At 40.3% G+C, this 19,992-nt stretch overlaps 1 protein-coding gene across 1 annotated transcript; it reads left to right on the top strand.

The window, feature by feature from the left end:
• Positions 1-346: 346 nt before the first annotated feature.
• On the top strand, positions 347-733 carry LOC138868922 (uncharacterized). Its single transcript, XM_070146502.1, has one exon. The coding sequence runs from the start codon at positions 347-349 to the stop codon at positions 731-733; it is 387 nt and encodes a 128-aa protein (XP_070002603.1).
• The last annotated feature ends 19,259 nt before the right edge of the window (positions 734-19,992 follow it).

Raw genomic sequence — 19,992 nt, 5'->3', positions numbered from 1 at the left:
CCACAAAAAGCTCTTTCGAGGTATGAAGGCTAAACTCTTCTTCTAGTATCGGAATTTCCTATTCTTACAAAACTCCATCATGTGTAGTTCAAACTTGAATCACTATTGAGGTGGTATATTCAAGCTAGTAAATTTATTCCCAAATTGCATAATGTTGTAAGGCCTCGTAAAAATTTCACCTAAAACCTGGGGTTTCGTGGTGCCAAGATAGACTTATGTGGTGATGATTGTAGAGATTTCACCTATCATTCAAATGGCATCGTTCGAGACTTTGTATGGTAGAATATGTAGATCTCCCATTGGGTGACTTGAGATTGGGGAAGCAGAGTTGATAGGGCCAAACCTCATGCATCAGGCTATATTGAAGGTTAAGATAACTATAGAACGGTTGAAAACTGCACAAAGTTGTCAGAAGTCCTATTCAGATATGCATCGCAGGGATTTGGAGTTCAAAGAGGATGATTGGGTATTCTTGAAGGTTTCTCCCATGAAAGTTATAATGCGGTCTGGTAAGAAAGGGAAGTTGAGTCCGAGGTATGTCGGACCGTACAGAATCATTCAGAGGATTGATCGGGTGGCTTACAAGCTGGAACTACCTCCAGAGATGTCTTTAATGCACCCGATGATTCACTTATCCATGTTGAAGAATGTGGTTGGAGATCCGTCGCTTATGATTCCAGTTGAGACTATTGAGGTTAAAAAGGAATTGAGAAATTCCAGTTTCCATTCTTGATAGGCACGTCCGTAAGCCGAGAATAAAGAAATTGCCTCCGTGAAAGTACTATGGCGAAACTAACAGGTTGAAAAGGCCACCTGGGAGGCCAAGGAAGAAATGAAGAAGAAGTACCCTCAATTGTTTGAATAGTCATGTAATCGATTCTATCAAATTTTTTTGTGTGAATTATGTATCATTTGTACAGTTGATGTTAAGGGTGTTCCTTTTTGGTAATATACTGCTCGTGAGGCCATGAATGGCCTTATTTATATGTTATGTTGCGTCGTTGGTTCATGTATATGTTGTTAGGGTTGGTTTTTGGGATTCCCTGACAGGTGGATAGGCCCTTACAGGGGAAACTCTAGCAAAAAATTTGAAAATTTAGGGAGTTAGTCAAAAATTCGGAATTGTTGATGTATGGAATAGCAGCTGAGTCACATTGGTTTCTAATGGCATATTTTGACCCTTGTTCGAGGACGAATAATATTAAGTGAGGGAGGATGTAAAGCCCGGTAAAAATTAACCCAAGGTTTCGTGGGGCCAAGATAGACTTACGTGGGGATGATTGTAGAGATTCTTCACGGTTCAAAAGCTCGTCGCAGTATGCATATTTTGGTTTGAGCAGTGCATTGGGAAGTTGGAGAAAATTTTTTGTAGAGCAAGGCATTTTCTGCGGTCCATTCTGCAGTGGCTGAACTGGTCTGCGAACCGTAGATCCCGCAAAGTGAAGTAGAGAGTTGGGCAAATTTTGGATGTTATTTTGCGGTCACCAGCATGAAGATTTCCGGAGGGGAGTTCTGAGGCATATTATGTGACCGCAGAACTGGTCTGCAAGACTGCAGAACTGGTATGTGGACCGCATACCTCCCGCAAAACCCAACCCGAACATCCCAGTTTTAGGACCTTTTTTTTGCGGTCCCTTTTATGGGACGCATACCTTTTTTGTTGTCCGGTCTACGAACGCAGACCCGGTTTCGTAGAGTTTAAGTTTTGAAAAATTTCACCCAATCCCATTTTCATAAAAACAACTTGTGGTTATTATGGTTGGTCCTAACTAATATTTAGAGAGAGAGGGGAGTTGTTTAGAGTGAGAGGGGAAGTTCCTAAGGTTATAGTTCATCAACTCTTGCTCAAGGTTAAGAAATTCACAATCTCAGGGGGTCTTCGTCCTAGAGATAAGATTCTACGCACTAGCGCTCAATTCCGGGATTTAATTTGGAAATACGTAATGAGAAAAGCTATTCTCGGGTGTGGGAGTTGCTCATTATGCATGCATGTACCACAAGGGTAGTGGAAGGATTGTTGAGCTCATTTTGGTATACTTTGGGTAGGGATGAAGGAATCCGCCATAGGAGGACCTTGAAACCTTAATGCACACCTAGTATTTGATAAAATGCTAATGAGCCAGAACCATGAACTCCTTCCTAATTTCTGTTCAATTTTATTATATTTCTAAATAGATCGAAGTGGCTAAGAATTCCGAAACATTGTAGTAACTTAAAAAGCTCGAGCTCCCAGGGAAATTGATTTTGAGATTGACGTGATGTCGGGCACGCAGCCTATATCTATTCCACCTTATTGAATGGCACCAACAGAATTGAAGGTGCTAAAGGAACAATTGAAGGATTTGTTAGAGAAGGGTTTAATTCGGTCGAGTGTGCCTTGGGGCGCACTGATTCTCTTCGTAAGAAAGAAGGATGGGTCACTAAGAATGTGTATTGACTATCGGCAACTCAACAAGGTCACAATAAAAAATAAGTACCCATTTCCAAGGATAGATGATTTGTTTGACCGATTGAAGGGTAATAAGTATTTCTCCAAGATTGATTTAAGATCCGAGTATCACCAGATGATGATTAGGGAGCAGGATATTCCAAAATTAGCTTTTAAAACCCGTCTTGGGCACATTGAATTTCTGGTAAAGTCTTTTGGGCTAACAAATGCCCCAGCAACTTTCATTGATCTTATGAATCGATTTTTCAAGTTGTTCCTCGACTCTTTTGTGATAGTGTTTATTGATGATATCCTTGTATATTCACGAAGTCGAGAAGATCATGCCGATCAACTCAGGGCAGCTCTATAGACTCTATATCAGCACAAGTTGTATGTAATGTTTTTGAAATATGAATTTTGACATGAATATGTTACATTCTTGGGTCATGTCATTTCCGGAGAAAGAATTAAGGTTGATCCTCATAAGATTTCAGTTGTGATGAATTGGCCTAGAGACGGGGTGTTACAAGAAATTTACCGGGGGGGGGGGGGGGTTCTCCAACCTTGCCTCCCTATATACTAAATTGAAGCAGAAGGCGGTTAAGTTCCAATGGTCATATGCTTGTGAAAAGAGTTTCCAGGAGTTGAAATAAACATTGACTACGACACCGCTGTTGACCCTACTAGAGGGTACAAATGGGTTTGTAGTATATTGTGATGCTTCAAGAATTGGACTTTGGTGTGTATTAATCAAACATGGCAAGGTGATAGTTTATGCTTCTAGGCAACTCAGGAGTCATGAAAAGAACTATCCAACATATGACTTAGAACTTGCGGTGGTGGTATTTGCATCGAAGATTTGGCATCATTATCTGTATGGGGTCCATGCGGATATATTCACGAACCATAAGAGTCTTCAATACATTTTCAAACTTAAGGAATTGAACATGAGAAAGAGAAGATGGCTTGAGTTACTCAAGGATTATGACATCGATATTCTGTATTATTCGAGAAAGGCTAATGTTGTAGCAGATGCTCTTAGCTGGAAATCTATGGGTAGTTTGGCTCACTTGGAGGCATATAAAAGGTCATTGACCGTGGAGGTTCATCGGTTGGTTAGTTTGGGAGTTCGTCTTGCAGACTCTAGTGAAGGAGGAGTGATTGTGCAAAATAAGGCTGAATCATCGCTTGTTGTGGAAGTCAAAGAGAAATAGTACGAAGATCCATTGTTGGTGCAATTGAAGGAAGGGATTCATAAACATAAGCCCGTGTAATTTTCTCTTTACATGAATGATGGTACACTAAGGTACCAAGGGCGTCTATATGTTCCAAATGTGGATGGTCTCCGAGAAAGGATCATGATCGAGGCTCAACCTATAGATATTCCGTGCACCTGGGCTCTACAAAGTTGTATCATGATCTTAAGGAAGTCTAATGGTTGAATGTCATGAAGAGGAATATAGCGAACATTGTGGCGAGATGTCCGAATTGTCAACAAGTAAAGGCCAAACACCAGCGGCCCAGTGGGTTGGCACATAAAATAGAAATTCCAATGTGGAAGTGGGAGAGGATAAATATGGACTTTATAGTAGGACTACCTCGCATGCCTCGTAAGTATGACTCAATTTCGGTAATTGTGGATCAATACACGAAATCAGCTCACTTCTAACATGTTAAGGCTACAGACATAGTAGAACAATATGCTCAATTTTATATCCAAGAAATAGTCAGGTTGCATGGCACTCCAGTTTCTATTATCTCGTATCGAGGGGCACAATTCACGGTTAATTGTTTGGAAGAACGTTCAGCAAGGTTTGGCCACTCAGGTGAATCTTAGTATAGCATTTCACCCGTAGACTAACGGACAGGAAAAGCGTACTATTCAGACGCTTGAGAATATGTTGCACACTTGTGTTCTTGATTTCAAGGGTATCTGGGATGATTATTTGCCACTCATTAAATTTGCCTACAACAACAGTTATCATGCTAGCATTCAAATGACACCGTTCGAGGCTTTGTGTGGTAGGAGATATAGATCTCCCATTGGGTCGTTCGAGCTTGGGGAAGCAGAGTTGATAGGGCTAGACCACGTGCATCAGGCTATGGAGAAGGTTAAGATCATTATGGAACGGTTGAAAACTGGTAAGAGTCATCAGAAGGCCTATTTGGATGTGCGCCGTAGGGATTCAGAGTTCAAAGAGGATTGTTGGGTATTATTGGAGGTTTCCCCCATGAAGGGTATAATGCGTTTTGGTAAGAAAAGAAATTTGAGTCTGAGGTATATCGGACCGTACAAAATCATTCAGAAGATTTATCGGGTGATTTACAAGCTGGAACAACCTCCAAAGATGTCTTTAGTGCACCCGATGTTTCACTTATCCATGTTGAAGAATGTCGTTGGAGATCCATCGCTTATGATTCTAGTTGAGACTATTGAGGTTAAATAACACCTGAGTCACATTTGTTTCTAATGGCAGATTTTGGCCTTCATTCGAGGACGAATGATCTTAAGCAGGGGAGGATGTAAGGCCCCGTAAATATTTCACCTAAAACCCGGGGTTTCGTGGTGCCAAGATAGACTTACGTGGTGATGATTGTAGAGATTCTTCATGGCAAGCTTCATTTTTCTTTGGGGTGAGTAGTGTGTTGGGGAGTTGGACAAAATTTTTGGCAGAGCAGGGCTTTTTCTCCGGTCACATAACTGGTCTGCGGACCGTAGATTCGCAAATCCGCCGAGAGTGAAGCAGATAGTTGGGAAAATTTTGGATGTTATTTTGTGGTCAATTATGCAGCCGCATAATAGTTTCATGGGCTGCACATCAGCCGCAGAACCCAGCATGAAGATTTCCGGAGGGGAGTTCTACTGCGCATTAGGTGACCGCAGAACTGGTCTGCAGACTGCAGACCTCAGCAGACCCAACCCGAACAACCCAGTTTTGGGACCCTTTTGTGCGATCCCATTTGCGAGCCGCATACCTGTTTTATGGTCTGGTCTGTGACCGCAGACCCTACTTCATAGATTTTAAGTTTGAAAATTTTTTACCCAATTCTATTTTCATAAAAACAACTTGTGAGTTATTTTTGCTGGTCCTACCTGATATTTATTAAGAGGGGAGTGGTGTAGAGTGAGAGGGGAAGTTCCTAAGGTTATTGTTCATCAACCCTTGCTCAAAGTTGAAGAATTTACAAGAAAAACTCATTGGGTCTTCATCCTAGAGGTAAGATTCTACTCCCTAACCCTCAATTACGGGATTTAATTTTGAAATAGGTAATGAGAGAAGAAATTCTTAGGTGTGGGAGTTGCTCATTATGCATGCATGTACCAGTAAGGGTAGTGGGAGGATTGCTGAGCTCATTTGGATAAACTTTGGGTAGTGGGATGAAGGAATCCACCATAGGAGAACCTTGAAACCTTAATGCACACCTAGTGTTTGATAAAATGTTCAAATGAGCTGGAACCATGAACTCCTTCCTAATTTGTGTTCAATTTTACTATATTTCTAAATAGATCGAAGTGGCTAAGAATTCTGGAACATCATAGTAATTTAAAAAGCTCGAGGCTAGGAATTGTGGCTAAACTGTTCTCTTATAATTGAACCCCACAATAACCTTGTAAGTATCGAGTTGTTCATCATAAATTGATTATTCTTAATAAGCTTTGTGATAAAAGATACATGCTCAATATGTGTTTCAAATGTTCTCGTTATGTTTTGTTACTATTTGAGAATGTGTTCAAAGTATGGATTGCATATATAAATATTATAACATCAAGTCGTGTTTCTAAAGAAAACTATTATGCCAAATTGTGTAAGAAATCTCTATGTGTATAGGCTCTTACTTGCTTACATGTGGACTTAAAGTCTTGAATATAAATGCTTTGTTGTTGATGATTCGTGATGATGTTTTAATGTGAAAAGAGGTGAGCATGAAATATGAAATGCGACTTACGCGCCAAGAATGATATTACATTTGGGGCTACTAGTTCTAATGAAATTAAGAGACGTGTAAAAGATATTGAAATGCGTTGAAAGTCCTTTTAATAATAAATAACTTGAGAGTATCGTTAGTCACCGATGAAGGGTAGGTTGAAATAAACTAACCCCAAAACTATACATGCCGGTGTATGAGTGAATTGTGATTATTCCCCTTATTTGGGATGACATTGATGATGAGAATATTCACCTTTATTGGGATGAGATGATTGCTAGAAAAGGGTGATATCATTCCACATGGTATTGTGGTGAGACGGCCTAGCCGGTCCGGTCGTGATCGGATGTCATACCGCATACATAGTGGTGATTGTGCTTGAGGTTATGATTGAATCAGTGATTGAGATTGAGATAATGATTGTGATTGTGGTTGATGTTTTTGAGTTAGATGGCCTAGCTTATCGGGCCGTAGTCGGACTCCGTGCTAACATCATGGTGGTATATCGGTGCTAAGATCTCCCATCCTAAAATGGAAATTTACTTGAAACTTGTCTTGCTCCTAACTTGATGTTTTGGTATTGTTGAGGCTCCCATTGATTGTATGATTTTGCTTCCTTGTGTTATCACTCGTTCTATTGAGACCGTGTTTAGTCATTCATACTAGTACTATTCCATACGTACTAACGTCCCTGTTGCTGGGAGTGCTGCATATTTAATGGATGTTGATGGTTCCATAGAAAGCGGTTTTGATCATTAATGGTGTTACACCCCCCTCCCTTCTCATCTGACTTGGTGAGCCCCACTTCATTTCGGGGTCGTATATCTTTTATTCATTGTGTATTATATTTTGAGGTATAGCTGGGGCCTTATTGTCGGTACTATCATCGTACTCTTTTATATCTATTAGAGGCTCTGTAGACATAGTGTGGGTGGTATGTTGGTATTGTAAAGTCAAACTAGTCTTGTTGTATTTGAATCACGTGTTTTACCTCAACTATGAAAGTGTATATTTTGAGACTTTAAAAATGATGTAACTAATGGTGATGGAATTAGTGTTGTTCATGAATCCTCTTCATATTAATTAATGAAGTTTATCATCTCTTATATATGGGTGAGTTGGGTAGAAGGTAATCTAGTAGGCTTGCTCGGACAGGTTATCTCGGTTGAACACCAGTCGCGCTCCCCGAGGTCGGGGCGTGACAAATGTGTCAAAACCCTCGTGTGTTAATGATTCTCTATTTTGATTTAATTCTATTATACCCCTTTTAGGAAGAAAGTTTTGTACGAAATCAACGTGACCAAATTCTTATATCTCATATGATGAAATCTTATGAACCTATATTTGTTAAGGCCAAAGGTTCCAAAGGGTTTGATTTGAAAGGAAATCTTTTGTACAACTATTATATTTCTTTTTACAATCCAGATTGTGGTATTCTGATTACACCTCCACTTGCATTTATTGAGGTGAGGTGGCAGGGCCAATTTGTGTAGAGATTGTGGAATTGTGATTACACCACCACCCACACACATTGGGGTGAGGCAGCAAGGCTGCTATGTGTAGAGATTGTGGCATTGTGATTACACCTCCACCGCACATATTGGGGTGAGGCAGAAGAGGCTCTTTGGGTAGAGATTGTGGCATTGTGATTACACCTCCACTCGTACACATTAGGGTGAGGCGGCAGGGCCGCATTGTGTAGAGATTGTGTCATTGTAATTACACCTCCACCTGCACACATTGGGGTGGCGACATGTCCGCTTTGTGTAGAGATTGTGGTATTATGGTAGAGGTTGTTATAGAGGATCCCCAACTTGAAATTTCTAAATGTTATTGAAAGATTTAAATGAATTTGCTATGGGTTTTAACGACTATTTAGGTTCTTTCATTGCTTCATTGATTCGTCACATTCATGTTGTATTTCCAAACTTTGAAGAGGGTGTTGGGTTTTCATACTAGTACTATTCCATATGTACTAGCATACATTTTGCCGGGGTGCTGCTTCTTTAATGGATGCAGGTGGTTCCACAGCATGCGGCATTGATCAGTGATAGCAGTACGCCCTCTCCTCAGCTGACTTGATTGAGCCCCACTTCATTCTAGGTGTCTTGTATCTTCCGTTCTCTTATGTATATTGTTTGGAGGTATAGCCTGAGCCTTGTTTCCAACACCATCGTGCTACTCTTTTGTATCTATTAGAGGCTCCATAGACATAGCGTGTGTGGTACCTTTGTCTTGGGAAATCAAATCAGAAATGTTGTATTTGTATCATATGTTTCCCCTTCTAGCCTATGAATACGTAATGTAATATTTTGGGAAATCTTGAATGAAGTTCTAACGATAATGAAATTTGGATTGTTCATGTAACCTTCTTATTTTCTAAACTAATGAAATAGATCATGTCTCTAGTCATGGGTGAGTTCGGTTAGAAAGTATCATACAGGCTTGCTTAGCGGGGTCATCTCGGTTGAGCGTTGTGCTTCTCGAGGTCGGGGCATGACATCTTTTTCGTGCAATGATCTGTTATTCTCGCCATGATCAGCTCTCTTATCGGCAGCGAACCTGTCCACTGAACCGAAACATCTGCCGCATCCTTCGGTCCTTTTGTAGGGCAAAAATTGATTTCTAGAAGACTGTCGATCTGCATCGAAATCATCATTCAACTTTTCCTTATTCTAGTCTCGATCCTGACCCTTGGTTGATGCCGAGAAACCAAGCTGGTCATCCTCTATTCTTATGTTCGATTCGTAGTGGTTGTGGACATCTGCCCATGTTGTTTCTTGGAACTCGAGCGGACTTTATTTTAGTTTCTAGGAAGCGTTGGAGCTCCTCGAATTCATCCCCTTAGTAAATGCCTTAGCTGCCCATTTATATGGCACGACCGGTAGTAGCATCCCTTCCTTCTGAAATCTGGTCACGAACTCTCGCAGCCATTCTGACTCTCCTTGCGCAATTCTGAATACGTCGGCATTTCAGGCCTATACCTTCCTGGCCCTGGCATAGGCTTGGATAAAAGAATCCGTGAGCATCTCAAAGGAATCTATTGAGTGCTCGGATAGAGTTGAATACCATGTTAGGGCCCGCTTTATGAGGGTCTCCCTAAACTTCTTCAGCATGACTGACTCAATCTCATGTGGAGCTAAGTCGTTTCCTTTCACCTCCGTTATGTAGGTGGTGATGTGCTCTTAAGGATCCGAAGTCCCATTGTATTTCGGCACGTCTGGCATTTTGAACCGCTTCAGGATTTAACTCTGGTATCGCGGTCGGTTTGAACGGCGACTGGCGTACATCTTTGAGTCCAGTCTTTTAAACACTGGCGGTGCACCCAAGATTAAATCCATTCGGGCTTTTATTTCCCTCATTAATTTCATTAGTTTAGTTTTAAAGGGATCATTCCTGTTATTGTTACCATATCCGCTGTCGTTCCCCCTAAACCCGTCGAAGCCGAACTCACCTCTCGGGGAGTTTTTATCAACCCTTTGTACTGTTTGGTTTGTGGGAGCACCGGGAGGAACTGGACCTCTTCCATTCATGTTGTTGGAATCATCCGATAATGGTAGCTTTAACTTTGTCATGACCTGATCGTGTCGCATGCGATGGCCCATAATATACTTCTGTTGTTCCCTTAGGATTCTCACTGTTTTCATAACATGCTCGTCTTCAGCATCATCAGCAGTTTCCTCCTGAACGTGTCATAGATATTTCCTGCCATGGACCGGAGTGGATACGTCCTCCTTGTTGCGGGTATCACTGATTGAATCTTCGTATCGAGGCATATTTTCTTGTGCCTCAATGTTGTGTGTAATGTTGACATTGTTATCTGCTATTTTCTTACAATTTTTCACCAAGAAACAAAGAATTAAACAGATTAGTAATAGATGCAAGGATCAACTCAATTACGCAACTGTCTAAGCCCCACGGTGGTTGCCGAACTGTTTACTCGTATAATGATATAGTTGAATTTGTAATGTGTTTTATATACAAGCGAATCGATTTGATCTCAAAAATTATAACAGCAATAACAACAATGGTTGTTGAAGTCACTACTTACTGTTGCACCTAGAGAACAAGGTCATAGGATCAAGCCCCTCTTAAATGAGAATTTTGTGGGCCATTGTTGAATATGTAACAGTAGGCTATGAATGCTAAAATTCTCTATAATGGATTATGTATTTAATACTGAAGAGTATTCCTCATTGAATGTCATCGGGTGGCAAAAATTCGTTTGTCTTCATTAGCAACATTTCCTTCGGGATCTTCCCGGTGCCAACCGAAAATGTTATCCCCGGTCTTGATTTCTACTTTCTTCGCTTTCCGCCTGTTTCTGGTTCCACGTATCTCTCTACTATTTGGATATTTAATATAAACTAATTTTACCATATACATATATTATCATTTACTATTTATTAAGAAGTGATGTAATATAGTTGGAAAGTTAGTAATGATTTCATAATTGTATTAAATTTTTCGATTGCTAATTTTGAAATATTTGGTGGATTAATTTATATAGGAGTAGTATTGTTTAGTTCATGAGTGGACAACTGAGAGTATTCAAATGAACCACACATTTGTTTTTTAGGTCGGGGCTTAACTAAAAAAGGAGAAGTTTAGGAGGCATTTGAAACAAGACATAATATAATCGCCCTTCAACTTAGACATATTTTATTCAGTACACAGTCAAACTATTTTTAGTTCTACTTATCCCCCTAAACTTGGTTGTTTGATAGTCTTAGCCCTCTTGTACACTGACATGGCAAAGAGAGAAGATACACTTTTTTAGATGTGTGAGAGTGATGATATGACGACCCGATAGGTCCTTTTGAGTACTAGCCTTATTTTTCGTATTTCGAGACCTCTCATAGATTCAATTGATGTTATTGGTTTTCGTGCATGGTCCGTGTTATTTTTCCAAAAGCCTTTACATAAAATTTTGAAGAAAAAATGATTTTTGACTTAAAATGAGATTTGTGGTGATCACGGTCAACGTTTTTGGTAAAAAAAAATCTCGGATTGGTGTTTTGACGATTTCGATAGATTTGTATGATTTTTTGGACTTGTACGCATGTTTGTATAGGGCCCTACATGACTCGAGCGGATTTCTGTGCATTATGTGGAAGATGGTAAAAAATGAGTTTTAAGTTGAAATATTGAGTTTTGATGATTGGTTCTTGTTGTTTGATGTTATTTTGGTGATTTGAGGTAGCGAGCGAGTTTTTATGATATTATTGAAAGTACAAGAGGGGGTGAATTGTCATTTTTTCCCCATTTTATGATTAAGTAGTTGACTAGTTTATCAATTAGTTGACTAGAACTAGTTGTCAGGTAAATAGTAAAGATAAAATGTAAAATACAGAAAGTAAATGACAGTGAATATTTTTATACTTGTTCAGATTCAATGTGAATCCTAGTCCATTCACTTTGGGTTATAAGTGGGTTCTCTCCTCAAAGCTCTGTGAAAACTTCTGTACAAGTGAGTTGATGTTATTAAACACACCAACTGCTTTTTAGTTCTAATTACTCTCTCTATGTATTGATACATCAATGTTTTTATACTTGATGTTTTTTCTATTTCTTCTCTCTACTAGTTACATAGTAAATGACACTCATATTATAATGCTTGCTTAGAGCAGAACAACATGAGGTTGGTTTTATCAATGTATATTTCTTCTCTTGGTCTTCCTACTATAAATACAACTCGAGGGATATGCTTTGATTCTTGATTATGGCAGATCTTGAGAGATTGCAAACTTAAAGGAATTGATCCTTTGAATGAATCTTAAGTGATTATTCTTTCCAAGAATAAGTGTGGAGCTTTCGTTGATATATACCTGTAGTGACGGCCTTGATAGAACCTTCCATCAGCGAGCGAATATTTATTTTAACAAACGGCCTCTAATTAATCCTTTGATTTTGGAATTTGATAGCGTTCCTTCAATGAGCGGATCTTCAGTGCTTGAATGATATTTCAAACGGATTCTTGGAATCTTGATCTTTACTTATTTTGGTCTTTCCTTTCTTGTCTTCCTTCGCATAGGCTGACAGATCTTTGGAGATCTTACTCGTCCTTTCCTTTGCTCCTTCCTTTCTTGTCTTCCATAGCATAGGTTGACAAATTTTTGAAGATCTTAGTCGTCCTTCCATTTGCTCCTGGAATGTAATGTTGTTTTTTCATCATTAAAGGAGTTGTCATATGTCCACACCCGTTTTCGCGAGAAAATGGCGCGTGACAAGTCATATGACATGCATGAATGAACAAATACAATTATGTATTTTGTTAAATGAAGAGAATTATTTAAAGGTTAAATTTCATGAATGGATTTTATTGTTTAAAATGCTTATGTTTCAAAAGGCTTCCGCATGAATAAAAGAGAGGATTTATATATGGGTTTGGTTCACTCGGGTTGGGTAGTGTGTCGAGTGTCGATTTAGACCCCAATGGCTTTAAAACACATCACTAGAGTCCAAAGCTTGTTTACTTATATACTCAGCATCAAGCTTGTTTACCTATATATCCAACATTTCTCTCATGTTTTGTCGATGTGGGATTCGCTTGGGTGTCGCATACACTCCCTTAGTGCTTGTTTACTTATATACTCAGCATCTCTCTCGTGTTTTGTCGATGTGGGATTTGCCTGGAGTGTCACTGCCATATTTTTACAACGTGGGATTTGCCTCAGGTGTCACATACATCCCCCTTAGGGTCTAAACATTCTCGTTGAGGTTTGCCTCACCACCTTCTCAAAGATGTAGGTTTCGCGATGTGTGATTCACCTAAACTCAGTTGACTATTGAGGCTTGCCCCACCATCTTTCTAGGTTACACGAGAAGTGGTTATGATATTATGTGTAGCAACCGATCCTACTAGTAATATTGTCTGTTTTAGGTCTAGGCCGGCACGTATTTAAAAAGCGTTACTAGAGTCAAAGTCTTGTTTACGTATATATCCAACATCTCTCCCTACTTTGTCGGATTCGCTTGGGGTGTCACAATTTGTTTTAAGGAATCAATATGATTGTATTGGGGAAAATCAAGTTAACGTTTGATTTTAATTATGTGCTAATATGTCAAGACACGTGGATTAATGAAAGTATGACAACTGGCAGAGAGTATTCAAAAAGCTGTGGACCTTGACAGATACGAGCAAGAATACCAGAAAATAAGAAGCGATGGTTACTCGTATCTCTTTGTAACTTGAAGAGACATCGGAAAAATGAACCTATTTAGCCAAAAGTACAGATACGTATCATCCGTAATTAATGAGTATCAATGACAGAAAACTTTATAGAATCTTCACAAAACAATTACGATTGCTAATTATAACGTTACATTAATGCCATTAATTGCTCATTATGGCCCTATTATGAGAGAAAAGAAATGTAGTATTTAGAAATAGCTATAAAAGGAGAGAAATAACATTTGTAAAAGGGACATAGATTATTATTGGAATACACTAATTTACTTTGCTTTCTTTTGCTTACTCAACTATATTTAAATTCAATTCTTCTTTTTTATTATTTCCTTATTTGATTATCAGTAACCCGAGTTCTACTAAAATTAAGCTTTGACCAAAATTTCTATTTTCTGGTTAAACAAATTGGTTCTGTTGTCGGGACCCTAATAATCTTTTACTTTCTAAATTGAATCTTTTGTCAAAACAATCATGTCGAATGTCAACGACAACAACGAATAAGATTTACAACACCAAGAAAATCAGCAACGTCAGGAGAATCAACAAGGTGAAGGAACTCCAGCTCCATCGCCACAAAACTCTCCTCGACAATCCCAAGAGGGGACTCCTGATGGATCTGAATCAAATATGAATGATCAATTCGAAAATAATCAAGATATTGATGAAGCTTTTCAGGCCAACAGGTCAGTAACGCTCTTCAGGCTTTTGCTAACCAGCTACCAGGTGTTGCACCACCAACACCAACTCGAAACAACAACACAGTGGAAAATCCTCGTTCAGGACTCGCTAACTCAGGTAGTGTAGGAACTACTAGCGAATCTCGTGATGGAGGTTCAGGTAACCCAGTCAATTCTGATTTACAGAATTTAGTATTAACTTTATAGAAACAACTCAAGGAGCAGAGCGATCGCATAAAGCAGATACCTGGAGTGCCACCTATAATCAAGGGAATAGATATGGACAAATACTCTCAACAACCTTGGAAGCCAAGTGCCTCTCCTTTGCCAATTCCAAAGAAATTCAAAATGCCCGATATTCCGAAATATGATGGAACAACTGACCCACGGGATCACATAACTGCATTTACAACTGGCGTAAAGGGCAACTACTTGACCAAGCAAGAAATTGAATCAGTACTAGTCAAAGTCTGGAGAAACACTCGCGAAGGGAGCATTAACATGGTATTCTCTTTTACCCAAAAATTCTATAGATTCTTTTGCTAAGCTTGCAGATTCATTTATCAAAGCACATTCGGGAGCTCACAAAGTTGAAAAAAGAATGGAGGACATTTTCAAAATAAAACAAGGAGATACGGAGCTGCTTAGGGAATTCTTAGATAGATTCCAATGTGAGAGGATAATGTTGACACATGTACCTAATAACTGGGGCGGCTATGGCCTTTGCCAGTAATCTAAATGCAAAAAGCTTGGAAGCCACGAGGAGACTCAAGAAAAGTTTACGAGAATTTCTAGCAACAACTTGGAATGATGCTTATAACAGATACAACACAAAGTTACGGATAGAAGAAAATACTATCATTCAGTCTCGAAAAAATGAAAGGACGAGTTCAAGACGAGCCAAAACTGAAAAAAGGTCCGGCAAAAATGGGTACGAGCCTTACATAGGACCAACAGGAATAGACTCACGTTCAAAACAGGAAAACCCAAGGTATTATCATAGATCTAGAGATAGAGAGCCAGGTTCATCATCAAGGATCGGAAAAGAACGAAACACGCGGGAGATGCGAGATGATGATAGAAGCTCGAAGGCAAAGATTGGCGGTTACAGTTTTAATGTTAGCACATCCGAGTTGGTGGCTATTTTAAGGAGCATGGGAGACAAAGTACGGTGGCAAAAGGAAATGATATCAAACCCAAACAGGTGAAATCCTAATTTTTGGTGCGAGTTTCACATCGATCGTAGTCACAAAATGGCGGATTGTAGATTGCTACAAGGTGAAGTAGAACATTTATTAAAATAAGGATATTTAGCTGAATTTTTTAGTGAAAAGGGAAAGCAAGCATATATGAAGAATAGATAGGAGCCACCAAAACCTCCTTCACCAAAAAGGACGGTTAATGTCATAAGTGGATAGAAGAGATCAATAGCGTAACATACACGGCAGCAAAGAAAATGTCAAAAATTATAGTTACACACAGGAAGCAGGTTCGACATGTTTTGGAAGAAGATAGTATTACATTTGATGATGCAGATGCAGATGGCGTGCTAACCCTGCATAATGATGCACTAGTAATATCTTTACTTGTACATGACACTAATGTAAAACGAGTTTTGATTGATCCGGTTGTTCTATGAATATCATTCTATTAAGAGTGGTAAACAGGTTGCAAGCCAAAGATAAGTTGATACCTAAGGCACACACCTTGTCTGGTTTTGACAAGTCGAGGGTCGTAACAAAAAGGGAGATAATACTCACCATATTTGCTGAAGGAGTAGTCAAAGATACCAAATTTTAGGTAGTAGAAATTGATATGGCTTACAATATGATTCTCGGCAGACCATGGATTCAGAAAATGGATGTTGTTCCATCTACCTTACATCAAGTTATCAAGTTTCCATCACAATGTGGAATACAGCAAATCCGTGGTGACCAGCAAGCTTCGCGAAGCATTCATTCCGTGGTAGATTCAAACGCAAAGAGTGACGAAAAATAACAATCACAGAATCCAGTTAACGAAGCAGCAACACGAACCTTAACTGAAGATGGGAAAACAGATGTAGACTCGAGGCCCGATACTATTCAGGAACCAGAAGAAAATGAAAATATCAAAACAACGATCGAGGAACTGGAAGTTGTGATATGACAGGTATACCACTAGAGGTAATGACCCACAAATATAACGAAGACTCATCACACACGCCTGTCAAACAAAAGAAAAGGAAGCAAGGTTCCTTCAAGAATCAAGTGATTCAAGATGAGGTGCAAAAACTTTTAAAAATCGGGTCCATCCGTGAGGTAAAATATCCAGATTGGTTGGCTAATATTGTAGTAGTACCCAAAAAGAATGGTAAGTGGCGAGTTTATGTAGATTATACTGATCTAAATAAAGCTTACCCTAAAGATTCTTTTCCATTACCGCACATATATCAACTAATTGATGCTACTGCAGGGCATGAATTATTAAGTTTTTTAGATGCCTATTTAGGATATAATCAGATTAAAATGGATCCTCTAGATGAATAAAAAACTTCTTTCATCACAAACATGGGGACTTACTGTTACAAAGTTATGTCGTTTGGATTAAAGAATGTTGGGGCCACATACCAAAGGCTAGTGACCAAAATGTTTCAAGAGCACCTAGGAAATACAATGGAAGTGTATATAGATGATATTCTGGTCAAATCACAACAAGCAGGGGGTCATATTCAACACTTAACTGACAGGAAGAATAGCAGCCTTGGGAAGGATTATTTTCAAGTCATCACAAAATTGCTTCAAATTCTTTTCAACTTTGAAAAAACAAAATCAATTTGAATGGTCTGAAGAATGTCAGTGTTTACCGTGAAAATGGTAATAATAATTAAATTTGTTGATGGGACTCTAAAATACGTGATCAGATTAATAATTAAATCTGAAGAATGGTCTGAAGAGAGACGGTCTTGAGCGAATAAGAGAGAAAAGAGAGAGAGAGAGAGAGAGAGAGTTGTTATTGATCTTCCATAGAATAGTTAGAGCAAAAACAGCCTCTTACAAAGTGATGAGGATCCCCTTAATATAGGAGGTGAAAATACAATATAGTACAGAATGCATTAATTGTAAAGATACGGAGATGGGACGGCTAGACATGATACCAAACTCTGACGGTGTTACCTGCTCGCCTTGTGAATTCCCCATCCTCGGCATTGTCGTTGGGTCGAGCGTAAATGAACATCGAGAGAGAGAACTCAACCACAACCCCACAGCCTCGAGGTCTCGATATAACTTATAGAAACCCCTTAATAACGAGAAATTGGACACTTCGATTTTACTGTATACACATAGTCTCCGCGTTTCCTGGAATGATGTAATAGGAAACGATCTTGAGCCGTCGTTTCCGAAGATATCATTGTCGTGACTTCATCCAATAAGAGCATTAAATGCCATGTTCCAGAAAGCCGTGCAAAGGTCACCGTCAAATGTGATAATCGAGGAACCCACGAACTGCCATTTGCGCGTCCTTTCCGCTGCCCAAACGGTTCCTATAAATGCATCGACTGTTTGACACTCCTTATTTTCACCCCATATTCAACTTTAAGAGTCATAACCCATCGCCTTTTACACTCTTCCATCTTGTTTTAGAGAAATTTTTACCATTGATATGGCTAGGACCTCTAGAAGGGTTCCTCGGCGGAACGAAGTTGCATCATCATCTCGACCGCCTAAAGAGAAAGCCAGAGTGATTCCTTCCTTGGAATAGTGTACTCAACCTAATTTCAATATGTCAAAGGATTTTAACATCGATACCACTTCATCCACACCGGGATGATGTGAGCACGTGTCCTGATACATCAACGTCATGACCAACATACAAACGCTGAGGACAGACTGCCGATGGAGCGAGGCAGTGGGGGTGGAGATTCCCAGTCCTAATGACAATATAACGGACTATAAGGCCGACTCTTTTTATGTGTATACCTACCCGTTCACCTTGGGTCCTGAGAATTTTTCCGAATCCTCTCCCTCAGAGATAGATCCGGTTATCTTTGACTTCTGTGACAAGTACCAAGTGACGCTTGGTCAGATCTATCCTTCTTTCTGGAGGACAGTATTGATGCTCTGCCATTTCACCAAGGGGGTTGGGGTGAGACTTTTACCCTAAACCATTTGATCAGGATGTATAGCCCTCGATTTTATCGAGGTTTGATCAGGCTCCATCATCTGTCCAAAAAATCATTTTTCTCGAGCAACGATAAGGGAAAGGATCGAGGGTGGATGAGAAGATTTGTCCGGGTAAAGACCTCGGATATCATCCCGGCCCGGAGGATGCCTTTTTCAGAGAAATGGAACACGCAATGTAAGCAATTTCCCTTAACCACTTTTTAATACTTTTATTTTGAAATAACGACCTCTCTACGCTTCCTGCAGCTGCTGCTTGGTACCCCGAGGCGGTTTCGGATTTGTCGGGATGGATCGAGTGGTTGGACAAGGTGTTCCCATATCTTGTTCGGTCTTGGACCGACTTGTCCAAGGAGTGATGGGTGGCCAAGAATCATGGTAGAGTTTCCTTACCGCCTACGCCTTGTATTTGTGTTTCTACCTACGCCCTTAGTGATGACATCTTGCGATTACTGCACTTGTGCAGGTCTTGGCAAGAATATGCAGATGAGGCCACCCCCTGGTGGCGAAGTGGAGGCTTCGGAGCCCGGCAAGGGCAAGATGAGAAAAGGCAAGGCAACTGTCGCCCTTCCTACGGCAAAGAAACCCAGGTCACTCGATTATCGAGCCACCGCTGGGACCTCGGCTTCAACTTCAAAGGAGAATCTCGATATCGAAGAGGAGGATGACAATGAATGCCAGCTAGCGCGGAGGACGAGGTCGAATGCGGGAGCCTCTCACGTGCATTGATCGGAGGCTGCTGAGTCCAGAACGGCTGACTCCGGACAGTATCGTAAATCGGAGACCCTTGAAAAGTGTGTTAATGTAGCCTCAAATCGCGCAATCGGGTTCGATGCAGTTTCCGTTGGGGGGACTGCTGCCATCGATCCTGAAGGATCAGGGCCTGGAGCTTTTCAAAAGTAGGGGTTGCCTTTTGGGGTAGTCGGCGACATGAACGACTTCATCTCATGCTTTCAGGTCTTGTTAGGGGAACTGAGGGACGCTCAAGAAGCGGTCGTCGTCAAAGCAGGGATTCCTCTACAAGGGGGAGGCTTTCTTGCCAACATCTTTGACGGTGTTAGTGATAGTGTCGGTCTTGATGTTCCCGGCGCCGTCAAGGCGGCGAAGAAATTCATGCGGTAGGTGATAGTCATCTTTCGTGAATTTTTTTAGTCTCGGGCATTGTTCTCTGTCTTTCTAACTTTTTTGCTATGTCGCAGTGCAATGATATGTATGATCATGCCTTCCTTTGGCTCCATAAAGAGCTTTCTTACCATGAAAAGGAGTGTAAGAAACTTACCTCAATAATGCGGTATTCGGAGGCTCGCTCTGCCCGGGGAGGGAAAGAACTAGGAGAGCTCCGAGCTGTTTTGGAGACGGCGATCCGGGAAAAGGCCGACCTTGCTGCGCAGGTATTTTGCCTTGCTTGTACCCGACTTCTGCTCCCATATTCCGACATAAATTGTCTTACCTTTCTTTTGTAGACCGAGCAGAGTAGTTCACAGATTAGCCAACTGAACACGGAGATCTCTGGGCTGAGGAAGCAAAGTGAAGTAGCGACTGAGGAGTTTGTGATATCCTAGGATCTTATCAGGAATGCTCGTGAGGAGGTTGCTTCCTTGGCCACGGCCA

Source organism: Nicotiana sylvestris, chromosome 5 (genome assembly GCF_000393655.2).
Source record: "Nicotiana sylvestris chromosome 5, ASM39365v2, whole genome shotgun sequence".
Classification (NCBI taxonomy): Eukaryota; Viridiplantae; Streptophyta; class Magnoliopsida; order Solanales; family Solanaceae; genus Nicotiana; species Nicotiana sylvestris.
The sequence above is the reverse complement of the archived record's forward strand: the minus strand, read 5'-3'. Positions and strand labels throughout refer to the sequence as shown.